Below are 26,584 nucleotides of genomic sequence, written 5' to 3' on the forward strand. Positions count from 1 at the left end.
AAATATTGTTGAATGAGTTGGCTCTGAATTCCAGGGATTTGTGCACTCGCTGGCAGAGCCAGGGGGACTGACCAAGTGCTTTTTCTGTATATATCGTGAATAATACTTAAAAACTTGCTGCCCCCACTCACTCAGGTGCCCTGAAAGCAGATTTAGAAAATATTTTCTCAAGGAAAAACACTTTTCCAAACCCTCCTAGGGACCGAAAGCTACATCCACGAAGTTGATCTGAGGGCTGGAGCCCCTCTGCTGTGAAGGAAGGCTGAAGGAGTTGGGGTTGTTCAGATGGAGAAGAGAAGCCTCCAGGGAGACCTTACAGCAGCCATTCAATATATAAAGGGGCTTACAAGAAAGATGGAGAAAGGCATTTTACCAGGTCCTGTAAGAACAGGACAAGGAGTAGCGGTTTTAAACTGAAAGAGAATAGATTTAGAGATTTTTTAGGATGAGGGTGGTGAGGCCCTGGCACAGGGTGCCCAGAGAAGCTGTGGCTGCCCCTGGCTCCCTGGCAGTGTTCAAGGCCAGGTTGGATGGGGCTTTGGGCAACCTGGGCTAGTGGAGGGTGTCCCTGCCCATGGCACGGGGTTGGACTAGGTGATCTGTGAAGGTCCCAACCCAAGCAGGTCTGTGATTCTATGAATTGAAAATCCCCGGAGGCTTGGCTGACGGAGCAGCCGATCGGCTCCACGCGCTGGGTTCGAGGAGGGTGTTTGCTCTGGCAGGTGACACTGGGGACAAGGAGGTGTCTGGATGCCCAGCTCTGCCTCATGGCTCTGATGCCTCCAGTCACCTCTGGGAGCTCCAGTGCTGCCCTGGGGCTGGGACCATGGCAGTGGGCAGAGGGGCTGAGGGGACAAAGCCAGTGGAAGAGAATGGACATTTGTGTCAATCCTTCAGAGACGCCATGTTCAAACCCTGACAGCCCAACCTTGGTGACCGTGTCCACCCTGCGAGCAGTGGGACCCCGGTGCACCCACCCACTGCCATCAATAGAGCACCCAGCTGTGGAAAATAAACCTTGCATAAAACCTTTCACCAGTTCCATCAAAGGCAGGCTATAGTTTTATGTCAAAATGACGGCCTTTTGCAGGCTGGAGGTCTGTTTCCTGACGGGAGCCCGGAGGGAGCATCCCCCGGGCCGCCCTCGCACCGCCCGTGTCTGGGCAGTCACCTCAGGTGCGGGCAGAAACCGAGGGCAGCACCGCGGGACCCCGATGGCCGCGCCGCGGGGCCGGGGGACAACCGCCCTCCCCCGGGGTCGCCGGACCGAGCCAACCGCCTCCCGCGGCCCCTCAGGCGGGGCCGGCGCCCCCCTCCCGGCCGGCACGCCATGATGTCAGCCGGGAGGAGGCGGGGGCGGAGGAGGGAGCCGCCGGCCAAATATAGCGGCGCTTCCTGGGCGGCGGGCCGCGCCCGGGCCCTCCCTCCTGCCGCAGTCAATGAGGAGGCAGCGGTCGCGGCGGAGCGCAGCACTCGCCGGGGGCAGCGCAGCGCGGCGGGGCGGGGCGGGGGGCGCCGCGGCATGGCGGGGCGCTGAGGGAGCGTGGCAGCGAGGGGCGGCGGCGGTGCGCCTCGGCACCCGGCCCCGCCGCGGCATGGGCAGCCGCGGGGTCATGCGATGAGCGCTCCCCCGGCGGCTTTTCCCCGCGCGAATATGGGCACAGCCGTGTCCAAAAGGAAAACGCTGAGGAACGAGGCCATGTCGTCTGTGGCGGCCAAAGTGAGGTGGGTACCGGGGGAGCGGGCCCCGCCGGCGGCGCCTCAGGGAGCCCCGCGGTGCCGGGGACCCTGCCCGCCCCCGACCGTGTTGGGGGCTCTGCCCGCGGGGCGCCGAGCGAGGGGGGAAGGCCCCGAGCCCCTCGGGACGAGCCCAGGCGGCTGGCTGCGGGGCGCCACCCCGGGGCTTGTCCCCCAGGGCCGGAGAGGCGGTGGCACGTCCAGCTGTGCAGGGCCACCGAGGTAGGGTGCTCTTCCCGCGGGTCTCGGCAATGGCAGCGCCTGGAGGGACCCCGGGTTGCGCCCACGGGACGCCACCGGTGAGTCCCCTTCGCTGGCTGCCCCCCAAAAGCAGCCGGCGGGTGGCTGCGGGCGACTATGTTCCCCCTCGTGTGGCGGACCCTCAGCCTCTGGAGAGGTGGTTTGTGTCCGAAGGTGTCCCCGCTTCTTGCTGCTAGCCTGGCTAACATCCTCCGCAGGTTTTATTTGCTAGGTTGGCAAGGAGCAGGTCAGAAGTGGATTTGTCAGGGCTGGATCTTTCTAATCTTTGGGAATTGGAAGTGCAGTCAGTTGGCTCAGAGGCTTCTCATCAGCTGAAATACCATCTGTGTGTCCGAGGGCAAAGTCAGCAGCTTTCTTCAAGGGATCTCACTCCTTTGAATGGAAAATTTATTGCGTGAAAATCTGGACCCACCACGTCTGCCCTCTCCAGCAGTGTCCCAAGCCACTATACTGACCAGTAAAAAGATTTGGGTTCTATATTGTGCCTGTAATGTTTTTATATTGCTTGTCCTACAGTGTAGAACTTCACTTACTGTCTGGTCCCAGTGCTTTTTAGTATCAAATGTGGGAGATCCTAGAAAATGTATTTGCTGCTTGATTGGTTTTGGGTTTAAAAAGCTATCACAGGTTAGCTTTGCTACAGCGCCCTTTGCCCAGAGAGATAGAAACGACCCTTCTCCCACGCTGCAGTGCAAGTGTCACGGCAATCATCCGGTGACTCTTTGGGGGGCATTGGCGCAGCTTTTTAGCTGCTCCTACAGCACAGTCGTACAAAGGGTAGGTCTGTCAGTGTCTCTGCTACATCTAGACTTTGCTGCTGAAGAAAATGGGAAGAAATAAACTTTTCAGCTGCATTATATAACATCTCCTTTGTGTTAGACAAAATTGCATTAGAATAACCTGGAGTCATGTGTAGGACTCTCAGCAGCACGGATCGAGATCTCAGTCACCTCTCTGTGACTGTAACTAAGCATTATGGCATCTCTGCTGTGCCGGGAGGAAAGATAGTCTTATGGCTTAAGTGAAGAGATCCAAAGATGTCTGTATATTGCTGCCTGTTTGTGTTGTAAAGAAATCCATCCTTCAGTGTCTGGAGTGCCTCTGGAGAAAGCTGTCTGGGCAGAACCTGGAACTTTTCCCCACATTAGGATGCACCCTGTTTGTAACCAGTATGGAAAACGCGAGCGCTTTCAACGGCGTTCAGAGACCTGGAAGTGAGATTCTTAGCAGCAGATGTCAGCCAAGTGGGTATACAGAAATGACACAAAATGCACCATAACTGTTGTACTGGGGCTCTGGGTGTAGGATTAGACAGACATTCACACAAACAACGTATTCGGTGATCGGTAAGATTTCAAATGGTAGTGTGGGTGTTTCAGAGTGACTGATGCGTTCTGAACACAACAGCCTTTTAGCCCACATCAGGATGAGCAGAAGCTACTCAAGTAGTATCAACTCTGTAGAGTCCTGGAGGTGTCTCTGGGATTCTGGTTTGCTACATACCTGCCATAACTACTGACAAGCTGCTGCTGCTGTTACGTGGGAGCTCTGAGGTGTCTCTCGGTGGTGTGAATTGTGGTGGTTTGACCAGAAAAGTTAGCTGAGTGGACTTGGGCTGGGGAACATGAAGTCCTTGAGGAGTGTCTGGTCACGTAGACAGGTGTTCTTATGTGTCTTCCCGTTCATGCTCTGTGCTAGAAATGCCTAATCGAAAAAGTCTTTGGGGAGGGCAGAGAACTTGTTGGAGGGGCTCCCCGTGTTGCCTGCTTGCATGAAGAAAGTGCTGGTGGGCACAAGCACTGCCAGTGTGCCTCCAACCTGCCGTTCCAGGCTCGTCTCAGCCCCTGCCTCGTGTGGTCTCTGCCACCATCAGGATTTCTACAGTGGTGATGACCCACCTACTGAAAGGTTTCCTCCAGGCTTCCCGGAGCACATCGCACACAGCTCCTCTGCTCTGCCCTGGGTCCTCCTCCGTGTATCACCCCTGTTGTTCCTTATCTATAGCGAGGACTCTGCAGGACGGTAAATAAGGTTACAGAGATAGACTATTCTGTCCTTCCCAAGAGGGCTGGGGACTTGGATCGCCTGTGTGGGTAGCACCGCTGCAATGATCAGGTCCCCTGCATTTTGTGTAGGCGGCTGTGGGATCCTGTTCTCGTGCTGCAGGAGGAGATGCCCTGGGATTGTTTCTCTGCACCTCCTGAGCTCTGTCCTGTTCATATTTCTCTTGGCTTTTCTTTTTGAAAGAAAAAGCATCTCCTGAAACTCGCTGCAAGTCCAAGTAGCTGCTGATATATATTTATTATGCGTGGCTGGAGTGTGTGTGTGCATTTGAGTGTCTTACTGAGCATCATTTGTTTGCTATCGTGAGTAATGTGATCTAAGCAGAAGGTGCAAGCTCCCTAGATTCTTAAATTAAAATCTCTGCAGAGCAACTCAGGGGAGTCTCCTGTCCCAGGAGAATTAATTAAGCTCCATGCAGTTTGTTGTGTGCTAGGTCTTTTAAATAGCTTTTTACAAAATAATGGCATAGTTGCTCTGTGCTAGCATTGTTGAGAGCATCTGCGATGCTGCCAACTTTGGTCTCTGTGGTCTTGTCCTCTCCTGAGAGAGTTGCAGCAAACTGTGCGCTGATTCTGTGTACGACACCTGGGAAGTGACTGTGGCTTTAGCACTGTTGCTTTGGTGAAATTCGAAGTGCTTGTATGTGAGATCTCACTGTCGTGCTGTGTTTTCCTTCCTACGTGTGCTTCTTTTTTGCCTTGCAGCTCCTGGGGCACAAGTGCTGAAGGCAGGGATGACGCAGTTGTCCTTGAGTCATGACCTTGGTGCTGCCCCTCTGCTGACAGTTCCCAGGCTGCTGTGGTTTGGGCTTGTGTGGGTTCTCTTCAGGGTCCTGGCCCGCATGGTGTCTGACACATGCTCCTTGGCTTCCTTAGCACACTTTCAAGGGCATAGATGAACCAAAGCCTTCAGAAATGGGCTCTCTTTGTCCTTGCTGCCTACAGAACAATACTGGCACCCCAAATATAAATACAAAATAAAGTAAGTCCTTTTCTGCAGCTCTGCTTTGTATTACTCTGGGCTACAGCTTTTCTTTGAGAGCGTGTGATAGTGTGAGTAAACAGACATGAGACTTTTGCAGGGTGTTCCAGAACCATCTCTCCTTGATATAGTTAGCACAAGAAATATTTGAGTCCAGAGTGTGGTTCATCTTACCCAATTTCAGGACTTTGGTGTCTAGTCCAAGATACCTCAGAGAGATAAGAATTTGCTCTCGCTCCCTCTCTACTGACTAGAGAGGGCTAGAGAGTGGGTTTAAACAAGGCCACGAAGCGTTAGTTGCTGTGAAAGAGTAAATCTTGCACTGACAAAATGCCAAGGTACTTGAACACGTTCCTTATCCCAGGTTTCTTACTGCGTGAGCAATTTTTGGTTTAGATTGGGGCTCTTCATGGAGTCTAGATTCCTTTTTTCTGCTTGTGAATCTTCCTGTGAGTGGTATGAATTTTCTCACACTTGAATTACCTTGTTGTTTTAACTTCTTCCTCTTCTGTCCTCTCTCCTCCTGTCCAAGCTTTGTGACTATAAATTCCTCCAGGACTATGGAGTGTTTGACTTAAGATCCATTGCTGACATCCGATTTCCTTTTTTCGAGAGTGAGAATTTAAAATTTTAAAAGTTAAAATTTTCCAGCTGCCATCCCTACATAGATATTTCAGAAAACTAATTTTTGTCTGAGTATTGGTACTATTAGGTTTAAACAACGTAGGTGTCAACAGTCTTTAATGACTGAGCTGTTAACTACAGATATGCTGGTGGTGTTCCCCTCTCTGCTTAGTGACAGGAGCAGGATTGCTGCTGTCAGAGGATGTAGGTCCTGATGATGCAGGCAGTTCCTTCTCTCCTGTTTTCCTGAGATGCAGCACTGTCAGATGCTATCACTACAGGTTCCTGCTGCAACTCTTTTGGGCAGTGCTTCTGAAGGAACATGAGAAGGTGAGGGGTATTCTTTCTTTTTCCATGTAATGCTCCTGAATAGTCCAGGTTCTGCTTAGCTGGCTGCTGTGCTCTAAGTGGAGTTCTCTCAGGTCTTTCATGTATCTCTGAGTATTTCAATACACATTTCTTCACTCAGTGCAGTGTCAGTTTGGTGGATTGCATAAATTTGTGTGCATCAATTTCTCATAGATGCTAGCATGCATCAAGGCCCCTTTTATCCTGTTGATGTGATTATTTCAGAGACATGAAGGCTATTCCATGCTCATCACATTGTAATTGAGATCTTTGTTATTTGGCGGCTTTCCTCCTTCTAGCAAATGTGTGTCTAGACCTTCTGTGCTTCTTTGCAAAATCTCAGTCAGTTTCTCTTCCAGACCTGAGTCCAGCTTTGACATCTAATGCGCAGTGAGCACTGAAAAATGCCCTCAGAAGGGCAGCTACCTTTGCTGCCTGTGTTGTGCTACCCTGTCCCACCCTCTGCACTCTTGAAGTCATTTGGATGGAGAAGAAGCCGGAGAAGATGGTGGTGTTTTCTCTGAGGCAATGGCAGTCTTGTCTTTACTGGTTAAACTCAGTAGCGCAGTGTACCAAGGACGTGGTCCCTGGTTGATGTGCTTTTGTTAAATCGAGCTGTGCTGTCTGTGTAACATGCAGGTCTGATCTGCCACAAAAATAAAAACCTGTCTCTAGATGAGTCAGGGCTAAACTTGTCATGTCATCAGCTGATTACCTCTCAGTACTACCTGCTCATTTGTATGCAGCTCTTGCAGTGTCATACACTCAGGGTTATAGCTCATCGGCCCGTGTATCTGTAAGGCACCTTGTACTTCATCTCATTTATGTGAAACAAGTTTCCTTTTTTATCTCTTGCCACTTAAATTATCCTGAGGTGTCCCGGCTCTGAGCCCAGGTGAAGGGTTTTCTGTCCAATGCCATCACTAGGCTCCACAGGACTTGAACTACATGGGATCATGGAGGCAAAACTGAGCTGAGAGAAAACTATGATTGCGTGACTTGTATTAATACAGTGTGTTGAAAAAGAAATAGAAAAGAATGGGATGAATAGAGCAGCTACCATCTGTTTGAATTTTGCTCTGACTTTATGTTGATCAAGTCAATGGGTAAATGGCACATTAATGATACGGGCAGGTGCTGGTAAACTTGAGTGACTGTGAGCGCAGTGAGGGCAGCGAAGGAGCACAAAGGGCTTGGCAAGGGGAGACTATGCATAAGGAGCTAGCGTGGCCGGCAGAGTCCCCTTGGCAAAGGGCACATGCAGACATCTGTGGGAGATCAGCTGAGGCCCAGCCAAGGAAAAGCCGGTGGCACTTGTGAAGCAGGAATGGAGAAGGGAACCACTGAGATAATAGGCAAAAGATTAGTCTGAAGTTTGCAGTGTAATTGGCCGGAAAACCCCCGTTGCACATTGTACTGTGCAGGTGTCATTGCCTTATTAGCTGTCGCTAGATAACTCTGATCAAGCATCCACGTTCATTTGCTTCTGGGTTGGCCTGCAGCATCTGAGAGCAGTGGAACGGGAGTGACAGAACTGCAGGTTCAGCCTGGGCCAGGCAGCAACATTTTTTAGTAGTTCTGTGCTGCTCGACTGTGCTTCTGAGCTGCAAGGAGAGGTCTGGGAGCTCTGGCATGTGGGACTTTATCCTCCTGCTGCATCTTCTTGGGGAAACAAGAGAGTGAGGTTGGAGACACTGCAGCACCTTTAAACTCAGGCTCTTATTCTGAGTGATGCTATTTTTGCTATGGAACAAGGTGGGATGGAAGGTGGCAGTGCTTCTCTCTGGGTCCATTTTAGCCATTTGCAGTTTGAGTCTTAGGAAGTGCTTAGTAGTGGTTTTTTGAGCCTGTGGTTTGCAAGCTAAGGGTGAAGCATTGGTTCAGGTTTTAAGGCAGACAGATCAGCTTCAGGCATTGGCAGAGAGTTGAATGGAGAGAATGATAGGTCCTAACATCCTCTTGGAGCTTTTGAACTAGTTAGACTAAATTTTATCATATTTCAGCATTTTTTTGTGTAAATCACCATGTTCTCTCACTGATAATTTACCTGAGAAATTGCTTGTTGTTATTTTTTCTGCATGAAATGACTTCTGCACCACAGAAGCTTCCAAGTCTTTCCCAAGGGTGTAAGTGCCCTGTTTGTGAATGGTGGTGATGATGCCTTGCAAAGACAGACATTTCTGTGGGAAGCCTTGGAGTCTCAGAAGTCTTGATGGAAGAGATCTGAGAAGTCTCAAGCCCAGCCATCTGCTCAAAGTGGGGCTGTTGCCAGTGCTATGTGAGATCAGCCTTGACTCTGGCTGAGCCGTAACCACCTTTAAGATGGAGTGCAGGAGTAGCTCAGGAGTGCTCTTGCAGCTGCATAGAATCATACAGTCATTTACGTTGGAAAAGACCTTTAAGATTGAGTCCAACTGTAAACGTAACAGTGCGAACTCCACCACTAAACCATGTCCCTAAGTGCCACATCTACACATCTTTTAAATGCCCCAGGGATGGTGACTCAACTATTTCCCTGAAGCCGCCACGCTCCAGCTCCCAATTTTTTTTTGAGTGTTGCCCCAGGCCCAAGTCCTGCTTTTCGTCCAGACAGAAAGGTGGTGGGTGCAAGGAACATCCGTGAGGCGCTTGTCCCCCTGTATGGGTGAACCATGATGGTGGCCATTTCTTTGTTCTTCATAGTGGGCGTTGCGTGCCAATTGTGCAGCTCCCCTGTGTGACAGAGCCGCTGTGTGACCATCTCTGGGGGTGCTTTGGCATTGAGGAAGACAGTTTGGGCAACTGCCACCCCAGGCTAGTGTCTAAAGGTACAGCCTGGTACTAGACAGGCAAGAATCTAGAAACAGAAAAAACCTCAGCCCGTTATGTTAGCCTGTAATGATGCAGAAGGTTAAGCCTTGCTTCTTGCACAGCTCCGGCTGCGTTGTTCCAAAGCATTTTGCATTTGGCTGTGCTGAAATTTAGTCCCAGGGAGATTAAATTACTCTTTTTTCATCGTTCATATCGATCTCCTGTTGCTGGCTGTGTATGACAAATGGACTTCCCACTCCTTCCAGCTCTAGTTGCGCTGGGAGGTACATCGTAGCTTTGTTAATCTTTTCCCCTTTGGAAGGAGGTGTATAAAAGCAGTGGGGGAAGATCCTGGCTACACAGGTTGGGATATGCTGCTGCATAGGAGCAAAGCAGGTTGTTTTGGAGGTCAAAGCCATTTTCCACTTAGGTGTTTAATGGCTGTTATGAGCATAGCCTTTTGTGGCAGCTTCAACTGGAGAAGGGTGTTCTGAGGTTGAGCACCTCTGGAGGAGGAGGACAGTGGATGTGACGCCTTGGTATGGAGAGTCTTCCCTGTTGCAGCAAGTCTTTGTCTCCTCCCCCAAGAGATGCTGGTGTGCTTGCAGGCTGAGAGTGCTTGGCTGCTGGGTTTTTGGCTGCTGGGTTTTGTTGGCTTGGCTTGGCAAGGAGGTGAGTGGCTGTTTCATCTAATTGTTTGGGAGCCTCCACCCCGGACTGTCCATTGGCAACTATCAGCCTGATCGTGATGCTACAGAGCTTGGAGAGATTGTTCTACAAACCTGGGGAAAATGGATGGCTGGCGAAAAGCTGGTATTAGCTCTCTTGAGTCACAGGTCTGGGTACAGGAGAACAAGCACAGCAGCAGGATGTTACAAATGTCCTAGCAATAGGAGACTGGAGATTGTATTTGCTGTATACCAAGGAATGCATGCCGTGACCAAGGATTCCTTTCCTGTGTGGGTTGCAAGCAGAAAGCTTTTCCCAGGGTGGAATATTCATAGGTTTGCTCTCTTATGTAGGCCTTGATGTGTGATAAGGGTTGAGCTCACCCTGCCTAGTTGATTCTTTAATATATTTCAGTAAAATCTCAGTCATCCACGGGATCTAAATCCAGCAGAGAACCAGGAACTGCTTTTGCGGGGTGTTGTGGGGGTCTCTCAAATAAGGTTGTCCAGTAATCCAAATACTGACATAGTTGGTGCTTGAGAATGTAGGGTAAAGGTAGGTAAAATAGGTATTAGCATTGACATCTAAGCTGTGATAGCTCACAGATAGGAGCATTCGGAACTGGAGTAGAAGGCTGGGGTGATGGTTGGGACTGGGGTGGAGATACCTTCTTCCCTGGGCTACCGGAAGGGGCTTAACAGGGTGGTTAGAGACAGCAACCCAGTTCCTGCGTGCACCACAGAAACAAGGCCAAGTTTAATGCAGGTGCATTTCATTTTTTTGTTTGTTTTGTTTTAACAGAAGCTAAAGACTAAAATAGTCGTGGGCTTGTAGTCCAACTCTATTTTTCCCTTTGGCCAGGGGAAAACTGAGGCGTGTTAACCAGGAAGCCCCCTCTGCTATTGCAGCATGTTTAAAAGTGGTGTGACCTGAAGCTGAGGGAAAGGCAGCTGCAAGAAAACAGCAGTATATCAATATTGAACTGTTCCTTTTTCTCCTTGGCCATTAACCATTCCCCATCTCTTTCTTTCTCTCCTTTGCTGCCTTCTGTGATGCTTGGATATGCAGAGCGGCAAGGGCTTTCGGAGAATATCTTTCACAAAACCATCCTGAAGGTAGAAACGGCTCAGGTAAGAGAATGACATGCCTTGTTTATATCCGTATGTGCATGCACCTATATATGAATAGGCCTTAAAATGAAAGTGCATTTATTTATGATAAAGGGTTAGTGTGATATCTCAGCAGCAGAGAGACAGGAGGAGTCACCCTCTGGATCTGTGAAGCCCTTGAGCAGAAAAGGCAGTTTGGTGACTCAAGGCTGGGGTGGGCTGTGGGGGCAAGTTCAGCTTCAGTGGACAGGTGCCCTGTCATAAATTCACCCCTAGAGCTGGTGTCCTTGGAAGAAGTTTCAGCTGGGAAGTGAGAGTCTGCACTGCACAAGGCTTCTGTGCTGGTTTGTCACTCCTAGGTCTTGCTTTCACTGGGGAATAAAAAAAGGTGAGTTATAGTGTGTTAACTGATGGGCTTAGTGTACGTGCAGCAGTCTGTCTTTGCTGGCAAAGATAACCTATGGATTTATTCCCAGGACTTCCCTCAACAGGGCTTAAACGAGGTTTGCCTTGTCTAGTTGAGGACACCAACATGTGCTAGCTAATGTGTCACTTTTTTAGATGCAGAAATTGCCCCTGTCAGCCTATGATGAGTTTTGCTTGATGGGCAAGAGACCATGAGAGAAACTCCCTTGACTTCTAACAGGGCTATGTCTTCTCTGTGAGGAAAGAAAACATTTTGCAGACAATAAATTTGCTACAAAACCTCTAGAAAATTCTGTGGAATACACAGAAAATCCTGTGTGAACAAGTAGCAGATTATCCTCTGCAAAACAGTTCAGTGCTACAGAACAAAGTTATTAAATAGAACATAATGTAGAGTGATATCATCATTTTATGTAAACCGTAAGTGTGTATGTTTAAAACCCTATGGGCAGGAAATGTCTTTTGCTAAAAGAGCAAGCCCAATCACACTAGTGTTGGACAGCCAGTGCAATGAGTCCCTACCTTTTTTCTTGGATCTGTTCTAATGACCTTCAAGTTGTCCTTGGCTGAATTGTGCTAACTTTGCGAATGGAAGGGCTTTAAAACAATGTACTGCAGTTTTCCTTGATTTTTTTCAGGCATGAAAAACTCTGGTGACATATTACTTACAATATTTGGCCTAAAAACACCCCATGGTGGTAGGAAGGGAAGGGCAGAAAAAGGCTGGGGTTTAACGCAGCTGAGATGAAGCGTCTGTGAGGCACTTACAAAGCTGTTGTTTTACTCAGCCTTATGGGTGCTCCTAGTTACTTGTTCCTCTCGCTCACTGTGGGTAAGGAGAATGTGGAAACGGAGCTGATGTGACTCCTGGATAATGTGCTGCTGTCAGGCTCCCCAGACCAGCGCTTAAGCCCTCTCTGTGGTTGTAACATACCCGTACGCTCTCCAGGGAAGCCACCTCATAGCCACTGCCCCTTGGTGTATCAGGCTTGAGATCGTAATTGAATCCAAGCAAATGTAGTTGCTGCAGATAAGAATTGAGCAACGAGAGGTACACGTGAATGGACCACAATCCTTATGGGATCCTTAAGTATTGACTTGGAAATAAAGTTCCCTAGAAATGACTGTGTTTATAGAAGAGGAAAAAAAAGAATCATCATTTTTAAGTCATCTTTTGAAATTCTGCAGTGTATAATTTAACACTGTCTGTAACATTTCTTTATAAATAACCATGGTAGGAACGTTGCTATCCTATAAAAATGTTAAGAGTAGAAAATTTGGCTCCCTTTTGTTCGTCCCAGTAGTCCAATAACAGAGAAGTCAACTCTTTCCTTCCTGCAGAAATTCTGTGTGTCTCCGTATCGCTTTTACATGTTGCTGAACCTTTGGCTCAGCAGAATGCTTAACCTGTACGATTAGCTTTCATCCAGTGAAACAAATGAAGGGCCTCTTCTACATAAGTTGAAGTTGTAGCACATATATAGAAGAACGTGAATCTGCTCCAACTCATCAGCCTGGCTGGAGAGACCAGGGATAGGCAGTGTTACGGCTGCACGAGCCTACCACTACCCTGCAGTTAAATTCCTACTTGCATGTGTTGGTGGCTTAGGCCAAAAAGTGCAGCACACAGAAGAATCGAGTCCTCAGTGCGTGTATGTCTCTTCATAGCACTCTGGGCTGTCACCATGAGTGTCTTTACCTGGCGGGATAGGCCTGCTTTCCGCTGTGATAACCCTAGCTGTATATGTGGATGCTCCCTGCACAGCCAGCAGACTGCAGCTGGGACTAAGGCTCTAGCCTAAATGTGAATGGAAGGAAGCAGGCCTTGACTTCAGTAGTTCATAGTCCAGAAAAAAAAAAAAATTGAAGAAAGGCTTAAAGTTATTGATGAAGGCAGTGAGGGGAAAAAGGTTGTGGCCTTTGAGGAGCAGGAAGGCGGCAGAGCCATTGGTGGGACAGTGGAGGCCTAAATGGAGGAGGGAAGAGCAGGATCTTCCTCATCTGCAGATCCAGGAGCTAGAACCCTCCTCTCTCCCTGTAGAGGACAATCCTCGTGCAGAAAGTGAGGAGGGTGTGAATCTTTGGGATGCCAGTTCTGCTGCTGCTTTACCTACTAATTCAACTCCTCTGGAGAAGGATGGAGCTCTAACTCCCCAGGCAGGCCCAGCAGACCCACCATCTGGATGGAGAGGCCAAGTGTGCAGAGACTGCCCCGACTTAGTCCCTTCCTGCTGCACTTTGCTCTCTGAGAATTGTCCATTTTGGTTTGACTTTTTTTATCTTTAGAGTCCCTTGACTCCAAGGAAAGGTGATGGTATAACAGCTTTTGCATCCCACCTCTTAATTCACATTCTACAACTGATCAAAGATCTTATTCTTTGGTGTTAACTTTTACACCCCAGAGTCTATTTCTGGTGGCTCCTCTGGAGAGCTTGTGTGTATGTGTGTGGCAGAACGTCTTTGAGAAATTGGGGAGTGGTAATGAAGAACTACAGAGGGATTGTGTATCAGCAGGATGGGCTGGCTGCCATGTCTGAGCATTTTAATGAGGGGTGAGTTATTTGCAAGGCTTCGTTTGCCTTCTGTTTTCAGTAAGATTGTAGTCTGTCCATGCTCCACTTCCTTCACTAGGGCAGTGAGTATGGAATTGAACATCAGCAGGAGGTAGAGAGGATTGCAGGGGACTGCAGGGTGTATGTGTAGTGAGAAAAAGGTGAGGAGTAAAGAGTAAATATTATTGGCTACAACTTCTGATTCTTCCTGATGTGAGGCCTGAGAACTTCATGGCTCAGAAATATTGTGTGACTATCCCTATGCAACTCTTTGATGTCTTTTTCTGGAGGAGGTTTTTCCAGGTGACTGGGGAGGTACGTTTACCTCTTCTCAGAGTGCACTGACTGTGTTCTGTGAGGTTATAGCAGGGATGATGGCAATTCAGATTTTTCTTCTTTGCTTCCCTTTTGGAACAGGGGAGCTGCCTGGTGATGGGGTAGGAGTTGCTGGCAGAGGATGAAGGGATTGTCTCCATGGACTCATATTTTTTTTCCTCCTGATCTTTGAGATATTCTGAGGAATTAGAAAAAAGGCAGGGTTGGACTGCTGCAGCTGGCAGGACTCAGATCTGTTAAGGGAGCTGGTGCTGAGGTGGTAATGCATCTCCTGCTCTCTTCCTGCCTCTGATTGCTGACTTATTCATGCAGGCTGAAGGTCTGGGAAGGTTCCCAAGAATGAACGCTGAACATGGAAGAGTGCTCTTCTGACTACAAGGCTGTTGCCAGAGTCCTGGCTGACTCTTAGAGTTTTCTGGTATCTTCCAAAGACTTTTCATCTTGTCTGTGGTGTGGTTTTAGTGTGGGAGTAGGTGTCACTTGGGACAAACCTAGAAGGAAGACAGGGAAAAGGATTGATATGTTGTGAAAGGGAAGTGTAAAAAGGCTGCAGAGAGCAAAATGTAGAAGAAATAATCACTCAGAGTTTCACCAGAGCTCATGGGATAGGGAGTTTTAGACATTCCCAGAGTCCCCTTCTCCCAGCTTGGGTGTCAGAGGCCCCATGCTGAGATACTGCTTTAGATTTCTTTATGTCCATGTACCGGAACTTTGAGAGAAAAAAATATCCAGGGCACGGGGCAGTGAAATTAAAAATGACAGCAAGCAGAGCATTTGAGAAACTTATGTCTGGGAAAGCAGTGATGCATCCCGGTGAGATGGGATTCAGACACAAGGATCCTTTGCTGAGGAAAGGAAGGGAGCTGTACTGGGTTTTTTCCTGGTACTTTTTTATCAGGCAATTTCTGTTTCGCTCAGTTGGGTTATTTGGAGGGCAGCTACTGCTGCTGGAGTGCTGGGGCTGTCACTGAGGGATGCAGTGCTGGTCTGCCTGCTGCCCTCCTCTGCAGCTCTGGGCAAGCTGCACATCCAGGGCTCCAGAAGCAAGAGAAAGGGACAGATCCCAGCAAGTATAAGGTGTGCTTGGTGCTGCAGAAGTGACGGGCCTTGGGCCAGAGCTGTCTGGCAGGTCTTGACCCAAATTCATTGTGGTTCTTGCAAAACCAGCATGGCTACTCTGCCTGGTTTTCATCAGTACAAACCAAAGGGGATAGTTACCGGAAACTGGAAGAAGCTTCTTTTTAAACTCAAAAGAAGTCATCTTCACTTCTTTTCTTTGTTTTTGCATGATGTTTCAGCCATCAATGAAAACACTGGGTGTGTAAGGAGAAGGTGGTGCTTGTGAGCTTCCCCAGGCCAAATAGCAATGGGTAGTGCTGGCACGAGAAAAACGCATTTGCAGAGGCTGCTGTGCCACGTGCAGAGACTGCACTGAAACAACCACTTGTGTTTGCACCGTGGGCTTCTGTCGCTTCAAAAGAGGGGTGTGAGTGTGTGTGCAGGGCAGCAGCCATGCAACGGAGGAGGTTCCTAACGCTGCCAGGAACTGACGTGCGCCTTGAGAAACTCCATCATGAGGCTTTGCAGGTGCTTCAGGCCAAGCAAGTGACCTGTGAGCTTTTTATGAAGCCATGGAGTAAGGCTGCAGCTATACAGTGCTCTGAGAGGGACCTTCAATTTGCCAGCGTTCAGACTGTGGAGCTGCCAGTGGAGCCTGATTCAGGGCAAGCACCAAGTCTGCCTTCTCTAGAGGGTATCTACCCTGTCCCCAGGATGGACCCCCGCAGTGCATCTGGCCCGGCGCTCTTGGTGTATCCCTGTGCTGATGTCATGTGGCTGGCCTTGAGCAGTGGAGGTGGCCTTTCTAGAAAGAGCCTGTGCTGCGGAGGGAGCCTGAGGTCAGGGCAGAGAAGGGGTGTGAAATCTCATCTCTGAGGGTTTCAGGCTGCTTCCAGGATCAGCTAGCACAGGTATGGTGTGGGTGTATCCTAAAAACTTGCCATGGAATATGTTGTTTGCTTATAAAGTGAATGAAAACATAGGTCACAGTGTTAGCATGGAAATGCTAAGGCCAGCAGTAGAGCTGCCACTTGCTCCTTTGGGTTGTGTCCCACAGTAACAATTTCATCTATTCACATTAAAGTTACAGGCCTGACCAAAAAGGTTACTCCTCTATGAGGCACAATGTCAACAGCATCTTCGGTTTCTTTTTCTAGGCCAATTTCAGCGCAGAAAACTAATTGGAACCATTTTGTCATAGTTGTGACCTTCTGTTTTCCCAGAGCAGCTCCCTTACTGAAGTGGCCCTTGTCTTTTCTCAGTGGCTTTGCAGAGAGACGTGTGATGTTCCTTCCTTGGGAGCAGTGGGATCAGGGTGCCCAATAAAGTCACGGCGGGACTGCCTTGGTCAGGCTTCAGGCAATCCCATAGCGAATGTCGTGCATGTCATTCGCTCACTTGACTCTGAAGCTACTGCATGGCTGAAATGCCACTGTGACCTTTTTTTAGTTGTTGTATCTCCCTTTTTATATCCCTGCCTCATGCTTCAATATTTTGAACAATTTTCCTGGTTTTTACCATGCCTATTTCTTGACTACGTTTCAACCCTGCAGGCCAGCGAGGTCGGCTGCCAGCCCGTCTCTGGGGAGAGGAGCCCTGTGCTGGCAGGGTCACATTGTGCTATGGTGGCGTTGGGAAGGACAGAGCTGACGCGATAGGGAGCTTTGCATTACAGCTCTGATGCACGCCCGGAGAGGGAGCAGAGAACAGGACCTGACAGCCTCATAGCACAGCTGAGGGTGGGTGGCAGGCATGCAGGAGGTCTCAGAGCTGAAATGGCAAGAGAAACCGCTCAGCCATGCTGTTTGAAATGACCCGCTCTAGCCACTGCACCCATCTGCTCTGCTCACTGAGGGTATCACCTGGACTCCTACTGGTGTAAAATAAAAAAAAGCATTAACTTCATTCCTACTACTATGAACAATGCTGCAAGTTCATATACTGTAAACCTAAAATCTGTCCATTCATCTTCAGTGGCCGAGAGAGCTCTTTAATTTAAACTTGGTAACATAAACACCAGGTCCAGAGAAGTCCAGCTGAGGTGGAGCAGAGAAGAGAGAACTGTTTCTCTGAAATTTATTTTTCTGAGATGACAGATTTTTTTTTTAATAGGGTTTATCTGGATTCCCCTTTGCCACTTTGCTTTTGATGCTGGAGCTGAGGTTTTAAATCTAAGGTGCTTTAATCATCAGTTTGGCTGCTAAATACAGTAATAAATTTGGGAGGTTTTTTTTAAGCTTCTGTCTATGCCTTGTGGCTATATTCTGCCTTGATTTATAAACTTCTCATCCCATGGGGTTACAAGGCAGTCTGCATCAGATACGAGTTTGGCTTGGTGAGTCCCTCCGCTGTTGTGAATGGATATGAGCCAGCTGAGGCTTATCCCAGCACTTTTCCTCCTCTAGAGAAACGTTGTGACAGTGAAAGAAAATGTGACAGTCCCTTCATGGTTAGTTACCTGGGTCAGAGCAAGTGCTCAAGTTAGAGTTACTGAATGAGAAAGGATGTAAGTATCTAACAGTAATAAGTGCCTAATTATCAGGAACTACATGTACTGAGAACGTGGATTCTTTCTTTCCCGAGATACCACAAATTAACCAGTACAGATTATCACTGCTGTCTGTGGTCGTGTCTTTGGTGATACGCGTGCCCTAACAACTGTGTTGGGCAGTGCTGCGTGGAAGTTGAAGAAAGAAATAGAAGAGAGGAGCAAGTGAAGCCAGAGATGTATGTTCAAGTAAATAACAAGGGAGTGAGAAGGGATTGGCCCTCGGTACTGGACTGTTGAGCCCCCAGGCTCTGGACAAGCTGTTAGTCTTAGCCCAGGGAGACAGGGAAGTGATGAAAATATGATTTGGATGTTCCTGTTACCAATAGACACATGATCTACAGATCAAGCACGTCACTCCTCTTCCCTTCATCTTGCTGCTGAATATCTCGGGCACAATAAATCCATGTAGCGCACACATCTAGATGAAAAGAAATCCGTTTGAGGAACCTGATTTGTCTGCTCAACGGTAGCTTTGCAGCTGTGTGAGACAAAGGCGTTGCTGGTGCAAGCGAGTGGGAGAGCAGAGTTGTTACCAGGTCAGCTTCGTCAGAGTGGCTGGAGAGGAGGGCGCTGTGCCAGGCTTCCCGAGTCACGCTGTCCTGGGCTGGCGTGGCAGTTTGATGGAGCAGCTGGTTGTGGGAGAGGTGGCAAGAGCAATGTGAAAATGAAATGAAACGGAGCAGCAGTAACCAGGCAGAGGGTGTTAACTGCAGTCTGCTTCAGCTGACTCTTAGAAGGCAATTCCAGTTATTGCTGAAGTCCCCTGTTACTGTTTCTCGGTTCTCTTCACTGAACATCCCTGTGGCTCAGATTTAATTCAGCGTTGATTTCTAGACCAGCTTGACTTCTTTCCTAGCAGAAGCAAACTATGAACCTAAAATGCCATAGCGGAAGCAGGTGCAGTGCTTTGGCACCTGAATCCAGTTCACTGCAAGCACAGGCAAGGAAACCGGTCACTGGTAACGTCTCCGGGCTGTTGGTGTACGTGAATGTGTGTGTGAATGCTAGCACAGACTTGCTCCCTGAAATGGTACAGGTTCATTTTTAGAAGCCAATAATTCATTCTGATGGATGTTTGAATCTCTTTTCCTTCCATACTAATTTTTTCTCTGTAGATAAATTCTTTATTAACTAGAAGTCTTGAATAAAGCTTCACATTCCCTTTGCATATGAAGTTTTTTCTCCAATGTGTAGTTACTGAAGGTGTTAAATTGAATGAAAAGAAATAATTATCCAATTGTTTTGCAGAGAGAAAGCCTATTGGTGTGGTGGAAGGCTTTTGTGGTGTAGACCATGAAAACTGCTAGATCAGTACAACTGACAAGTGAGGGACAAGTAAGGTAGGAAGAAAGGATTATCCTCACACTTTGCATGCTAGATCAGGCAGGTAGTTCATGTCAAATATATCCAGTCAAGAATTGTAACCCTGTCATGATTTCAGTAAAAAGTTGACTCTTACTGGGAACCAGTCATGTCCCACTTACATGTCTGTAAGTTCTATGGGGCTGAACAGACCTCAGTGTATAAAACAGAGACTGGAATTGGTATCTCTGCACTTGCGATCATCAGCATTTTCAGACATACTATGCTTTGGGCACTGTGTTTTTCCATTTACCCACAGATACCAGAGTTCAGAATTTCTTGGACCTCTGAATTGCAGTGATGTCAGTGCGTGGGTAAAGGTGCACAGTCCTGTCTGTTTGCTGTAATGAGGCTATACATCTTCCACGGAAGTATTCATTTCAGCAGGAACGGGGCAGCTGTCAGCCACTATTTTGTGGTGTCTTAAGAAATATGTAGTGTCATTGTGCCCACACAGATTAGTAAGTTTGACAGGTTGAGGCGAGTACTTAGAACTGGCCTTTGTTTTTAATTTAAAAAATGGTGTGCTTGGCACTATTAGCGCAGATCTTGGCAGATCTTGAAGAGTCATTTGGTGGTGTTTTCCCAAGACATGCCCACTCTAGAGCACAGTTAATCTTGGAACTGGAGAGGGTCTGAGTCACTGGAGAACAAATGTGGTGGCCTGTTGCCTCTTGAGGGGTGACAAGCGGTTGGAGAGACTTTGGAGCCTGTGAGCGCTTTTGGCACTGGTTGGTCCATCACACCGTATCCTGCAGCTGGTAGGACTTGGTGGACAAGCTGTTGAATGACAGCTGGTGGAGCAGCTTCTTCCACTTGAATGGCTTGCAGTTTGGGCGATGGCACTTGTAGTCCATCAGGCTCTCCTTCAAGAGGGGGTGCAGATTCCATGCTGTCTTGGTGCAGGAGACCATGGCTGAAGTAGACCACTGCCAGCCTTTCATATTTTACTTGGACAGTATCAGTGAGGAGCATGACTCCTAGGCATGTGTTTTGGGCTTCATGTGAAGTCTGGAAAGACAGCATCAGCTATAGATTCAAGAGGCACAGCTCTTTCTTTAGGACTCCTACAGGCAGTTCCTCCTGGTCAGCTCCAGGAGTCACACAGCTGCCAGGTACAGTATCCAGAGACTGTGAGGTCTCACTAGGACCTAAGTGAAATGACCCTGAGTTGTGTCAGCCTGAATGGTCCCGACAGTCACTTCTTGAGCAGAGCGGCCAGAGATGTATTTATCTCCTGGTGGTGCTGGAGGAAGTTCTCTCAAGCAGAAAAATGAGATGAGGGTGACACACTGTACCAGTACCAGCTCGATTCAGTTCAGTCTGGATTGCAAACAGGGCGAGAGGCCCTGGGCAATGAGAGCACAATCCAGCGTGGGCTTCAGATTCAAAAGCTGAAAGTGTACATCCTCCGCATGGGATGGCTCTTTGCAGAGGGGCACAAGAGCACTTCATAGGAAGCAGAATGTGGCAGCAGTGAAATGTCCATGTTGCACACCTACAACATCGGTCTTGTCCTGAGATAGGTCTCTTCCTCCTTCATCTCTTCACGGCCAGTTGCGAGGTAGCCAAGCCTCAAATCGTTGCTGAGTTCTTCCAGGTCGTGGCTCAGTAGCTAAAGGAAAGATGTTCATTAAATATCTAGTGAAGTAAAGATTTGGGTTTGCTTTCTGCCTCTGTTTAAAATGCTACTGTCTGTGCTGGACACTAATGATTTTATTTTTTCTGGGGTAGTAGTCACATGAATAATGCATTCCCTGCTGAGCATTTTTAACAGTCCCCTAGCTGCTTCCCATCTGAAGGGAAGTGTAAGAGGTAATTAACAGCCACTTGAAAAAAGGATTAGCAGGTGGGTGGGAGCTACGGTTGGGTTCATGCATGGAATTGCCATGGAAATGCTGAGATTTCCTGGCACTTCATCCAGTGTGTGGGCTCCAAAGATAGTTACACTCATGGCCCTCTTTCCTTTCGATCTCCCTACCCTACAGAGGGAGCGGCTGTATTTCCCTTCAAGACAGCTTCCGCAGGCTGCGCCGTCACCATCTGCACACATGGTGAGACCTGCTAACTGAGGGTGCCGCAGAGAGCGGGACGCTGTGTTGCAGCTGTCGGCTGAAGTCTTTTTGCATTTCTTTCATGACAAACCAATTGGCAGAAAATTGGGGAAGGGGGCAGAAAACAAACCCTGGTGGTCTGTCCCTTTTCTGTAGTTCTAAAACATAACAGCTCGGTGCACAAAACATTCAGAGTTTGTCACTTAGAGAAATTGGGGCTGGTCCTTGTCCTGCAAACTCTCACCAGCTCAGTGGCCCTTGCATGGCTAAACCTGCTGAAGCAGACAGGACTGCACAGCCGGACAGGGGCTGTTTTGGCACGTAAGCGTTTTCGGGCTGTGCGGTGAGACCTGCATTTACTTCTAGCTTTGTTTGGTGGCCACACACGCTTAAAATATTGGGCATATTTGTGAGAAATGTTCCTCATTTCAGTACCAGCTCTAGAGGTTTAGAAGACTGTGGGAACACGTTCCTACCGTATCTCTCTCCCCCTTCCCCTTTCTGCAACAGTAACAAAGAGCCTCCTGAATTTGTCGGTGTCTGGGGTGCTTTGGTTTTAAAGAAAGTGTGCCATTTGTTTCAGATCACCTATTAGCAGACTCCTACATCGGACAGGAGGACTCCCCTGAGATGCAGCAGGCAGCACAGAACAAGCGCAGGCTCTCCGTCATCTCAGACGGGAAGTTTGAGAGGAGCTTCTCCGAGGAGCAGGCAGAGAAGATGCCAAGCGAGGGACCGAAGCCACGAGTCTACACAATCTCTGGCGAGAGGCCGATGCTGTCGGACCATGAGAACGAAAGCATGGAACTGGTGGTGATGAAGGGGGCTGCCCAAGAGGAATGTCACCATGGCCACCAAGTGCACGGTGCTGGCGGCTCTCATGGTGTTAGCAGGCATTGCAAGGGCTGGCCGGGCAGCCGGCAGGGCTCCAAGGAGTGTCCAAACTGCACCCGGCTGGCTGCCCCTTCCCAGCATTCCTTTGACCTGGAGCAGCATCAATCCAGCGAGACTGGGTGGCACAGAAAAAGGCTGGAGAGGATGTATAGCGTCGATCGGGTGTCTGGTAGGTAAGGGTGACCTGGGTGGTTTTCATGCCAGCTTTGCATAGCTTAGTGTGGTTGATCTCTGCGGGTTCCCAGAGCAAGAGAGCAGGGGCAGTGTCGAAGCACTGACGTGTATGCCGCTCATCCGGGAGGCGGATCAGAGCAGGATCCTCTCTCCTCTGCCTCATTCCAGGGCTCAGGCAGGTGAAATCTTTGTGAACGTGCTGGGGTGCTCCGAGGGCTCAGGTGCAGTGTTCTGTACTTTGGTGTGTCCCCGAAACGCTCATCTGTGTGGCTGGAAGCTGTTGAGCAGGGTCCCTCACACAGTGCCACCTCACGGTCTTTCCATAAATACTAGCAAATAACATAATCTTGGACTTTCTTCCCCACTCACTATCCATTTCCTCAATATTTTCAGGGAATAGGGCTTATAATTATTCAATTACACTAAAAAAATCCTGATTGTCTTTAAAAACTTAGCTATTTAATCAAAAATATGTCACAATCTATGTGCTTTGAATTATAAGCTAGTATGCAGCCTGTCTTTGCCTGTCAGCTCTATATGTGGCTGGCAAATAGTCTGACCTAATTTGTCTGGGTTTTTTTGTTTTGTTTTTTTTGTAAACACATATCGAGTCTTTTACAGCAGAGTGTCCAGCCAGGAAAGGTGAAGGTTTTCTCCTTGAAAATAAATTGAGTATAAGGACTGTGGAGATCAAACCATGCATCTTTCCTGGGTTCACAGTTTTCTAGTAAATACCATAGTGATATTTACTGCAGGTAAAATCACAAAAAGGTTGGGTTCTGGACCATATTTTCATGACTAGATGCTTGAAATTCTCTGACTAAATTACTACATGGACTAATACTAAAGAATAATAATTAGAATATAATTGATTATCAAGTGTGCAGAACACCTACAGTCCTGATAATTCCTGTGCGTCTTTTTTAAGGATTGTTTCTCTGTCCCCTGTGATTTTAGGGCTTCACATCATACACTACATGTGGAAGTTTAGACTTTATTATTTTTGTTGCTTAAATGCAAGAAAAGAAGGGAGAAGAGTTTTCCCATATGGAAACCTTTTATTATTTTATGATCGTACATGTTTTACCTGCTAAAAGATGGCTGTGCATATGATGACACAGCCAGAAAGCTTGGTTGAAGATAGAAAAAGAAATCCATTTCAGTCCCAGCCTTTCAGGAAAGGAGATCACCAACTCCAGGGACTTGGTCTTATCAGGGTGCTGAGTTGAATCGGTTGCAGCCTCATGATGTGTGCTGAATTAAGAAAGTGAAGATTTCCTGTTCTAATGCTGATGGATTTATGTTAAAAATCAAAATTGTACTATGCACTGTGGGACTGAAGCAGGTTACTTGATACAGAACCAAAGGAAAGCTCCAGGTCACTAATGGAAGAGTTTGACTCCTCATAGCTGGAGTGAAATGCCTCTGTTTGCTGGGAAACATGTCCTAGCAAATGCTATAGAGAGAGGCCATGTTCCGTTTCTGGGCCTTGGGATTTATAATATGTATTTTAAACTAGGCAGCAGTTTTTGTTAGGGCCAGTTATCAACGTGAAATGGAGATTTACCTTTCTGAAAATATATTGGAGTAGTTACTTAAATAGGAAAAGAGTTGACAGCGCTGAACCTGCAGATGCCTCCGTGAGTATTTCATGTTTTGTACAAGCAGACAGCAGCTACCCTCGGCGCTCGTCTCAGGCTTCTGAGTGCTTGTGCATGTAGCTGCGCAGGCAGCGCTGTGCCTCAGAACAAATCCCATCCTAGCACTGGCATCACGGAATGAAGTTTTTCTCAGCTTGGTCTCGTTTGTGCTCTCTATCCAAGCGTTGTTACTCAGAGAAAACCGAGAATTGAATGGCACAACTGTCGCAAGTCGCAAGAAATATTTCTTGGAATGCCCTTCATGCATGGCTAGCAGAGAAAACAGCAGAGATGAATGGAGATGAGAGAGACACTAATTTCCTCCGAGGTTCACCTTACAGTGCTGCTTTCTCTGGATTTACATGACACGTTATTGCTGCAAACCAACACTCATGGCAGTTAGGCCAGATTGGCATAATTTAATATGGATTTTTATGCTGAGTTTATGATGCCTAACACCATTCCAGAGAAGCACAAGCTGTTGTCTCCTGTGCTGCTCCCAGCAGCTGATACAAACACATCCGCTCACGGACAGAGGTGCTGAGATTTGCGTGCAGCCTGGCGAGTGGCTGGAGCTGCTGAATGTGGTGGTGGTGTTCCTCCAGTCTCACCCAGGCCTGCGGTTCCTTCACTGTTTCATCACAGTTGATGGTAACAAGGCAGGAGGACAAGATGCTCTGCCTGGCCAAAAAGGAGCGTGCTACCTGCTCCTGGAAGCAAAATAGCCATACTCATAATCTGAATTTTAATTAGCTGGAGGAGCTCTGGAGCTGAGCTGTGCTCCCCAGTCCCCAGCTGTGCACGTCTCCGCTACTGTTCTACCTCTGGCTGGTAAAGAGGCACCTCTGAAGGGTCCCAAATCCTTTATTCTCCATTGAGTGCTGTGGGAAGGGGAGTGATCTTTCCTATGTTGACTCCTGTCTATCAGAAAAGGAAGGGAGGCTTCCAGTGATTGTCCAGGCAAAGCCTCATAAGGATATTGGCTGTTGTCATAAGCTCTGCTTTGAATCAAAGCTAGTGGCTTAAAAGCTGTAAAATATACTAAGAGATTGTCAGTCCTTTGAGATGTGTAGTCCCTGAGAAGTCTGTACAGAATTGTTGGCTAAAAAGGAATTTGTACAACTTCTCCTCCTTCACCACTTTTGTGGGTTTGAGACTTCAACCAAGTAATTCATTTACAGTCTGAGCTGGTTTGCATTTCTTTTCTATCTGTTTTTTGGAGGAGAGCAGACATAGGAACTTCATAATAAGTATTTAGCATACTAGAATGCAGTTTTCAGTTAACATATATATTTCCTTAGGGTGCCTTTATACAAGGCTTGACATAAACTGTTAACTGAGAAGGAGTGTCTGTTACAGCTTTCTATATGATTTCTTGGAAGCTTCACTTCAAAGGAAGCCTCCCTGGTTGCAGTTAGCATTTTTTGCATCTGTAATTGCAGCCACTTTTTGTACTTTCAGGGAACAGCAGGATCAGTCTGTACTAGATGATGATCTGTACAAAACATTTGGTAAGATATCTGGTCTGTAGTAATTATGCTTGCAGTAGGCATGCAGGGTTTGATTTGGGTTTTGGCCAATGAAAGTGAATAAAAAAAAAAAAATACTCTTGACAATGCCAGAATATTAATGACTAAGATACTGTAGTTGCTAATGATCTTAAAACTTGAATGAGTGAAGCAAGACACATGATCAGGAACATGTGGCAAGGCATTAAGCAAGGAAGCCACAAATTGGGAGTGAAGTGAGGCAAAAAATTGTGTAGCGCCAAATCCCAGGGGTCCAATCCATTGAGATCTCGCTCATCTTATGTCAGTGGGTTTAATGCCCCTCTGATTCCCTGCCTGACTGACTTCAGCCTGAGAGTTCTCAGAAGGAGCCACTTCTTCATCAGGTTCCTCCTTCTGGTCACCACCATCCCACGCACATCATCAGTGACTTATTTTGCTGCCTGCTTTTTGTCTTAGTGGTCATTATGTGAACATGATGCAGTGTGCTAATGCAACAGACTTAGGAAATAATCCACAGTTCGTTCAAGCAGGGCAGTTTACAAACATAGGGTCCAAATAAGTACAATTTTCTGCAGATTGTACAGCTGATGTGCAGAAAAACTCATGAGGGCCAGGTCATCAGGAGCAGGTATGTGAGTGGTCTATTGAAACTTCAGTGGTACAAAAAGAGAGTCTGTCTCGGGCTTTACAGTTGTGAAGAGAGGAAGGTGAATGCTTTCCGTCCTCCACAGGAGGCTGTATCACAAAGAACTGGATGAATGGGACACTTCAGACTAAGGGTACTAAAGAAAAGGCAGAGGCTGGAAAATGCTTTTAATGAAAAATGTTTCTTTTCCATTTCTTTTCCTTGTTCAAATGTCTCTTCTGTAATTCCTGGATTATTCTGATCTTCCACACTTAGGATAGAGCTTTCATTCTTCATTTAGTAGCCTGATAAACAGGCTTAACACAAATTTACAAATCACTTACTGGTAGTGTGCATGTATATGAGGAGGATGAGACTCTCCTGTTTAGAGCAGGGCAGGATGGTGAAGAAAAGTACTAAGAGAAAGAGCTTGGAAAGTCTTGCTGTCTGAAGGATGTCTCTGCCCACTGGATTCTCAGGTTTTGCTCTCTCTTCCAGATGATGTCCCCATACGAACCTGGTTCCCAAAAGAGAACCTCTTCAGTTTTCAAACTGCTACTACAACTATGCAAGCGTAAGTGAAACTACTGCTGTAACTTTTATTGTGTACCTTAAAATTCGTGGCCCACTCAAAGCTCTATCTGAGAGCCTGGAGCAATCAAGCTGTATGTTTGGCACTGCAGTCCAAGGGTGAGAGAGAGAACCTTATCTCTTATTAATTTCTTTTTTGCACTTATTAGTCCTCTTTCCTACTACTCCCACTTGTTTGGTTTTACCTTCTTTAACTCCTTGGGCTACCCAGCTCGTCTCTGCTTCC

At 47.6% G+C, this 26,584-nt stretch overlaps 1 protein-coding gene across 3 annotated transcripts in view; it reads left to right on the forward strand.

Moving 5' to 3' along the window:
• Nucleotides 1–1,378: 1,378 nt before the first annotated feature.
• Nucleotides 1,379–26,584, forward strand: part of NSMF (NMDA receptor synaptonuclear signaling and neuronal migration factor) — a 52,783-nt gene continuing 27,577 nt past the window's right edge. The window contains exons 1-4 of one of the 3 annotated variants that reach the window (XM_054848829.1): nucleotides 1,379–1,725; nucleotides 10,543–10,604; nucleotides 21,507–21,986; nucleotides 26,266–26,341. In XM_054848829.1, coding sequence (XP_054704804.1) covers nucleotides 1,619–1,725; nucleotides 10,543–10,604; nucleotides 21,507–21,986; nucleotides 26,266–26,341 — 725 coding nt within the window. In that variant the 5' untranslated portion in view covers nucleotides 1,379–1,618. The remainder of the gene's footprint in view (nucleotides 1,726–10,542; nucleotides 10,605–21,506; nucleotides 21,987–26,265; nucleotides 26,342–26,584) is intronic. The other 2 variants (XM_054848826.1, XM_054848827.1) reach the window with 2 other exon arrangements.

The sequence above is a fragment of the Grus americana genome, chromosome 20 (genome assembly GCF_028858705.1).
Source record: "Grus americana isolate bGruAme1 chromosome 20, bGruAme1.mat, whole genome shotgun sequence".
Taxonomy (NCBI): domain Eukaryota; kingdom Metazoa; phylum Chordata; class Aves; order Gruiformes; family Gruidae; genus Grus; species Grus americana.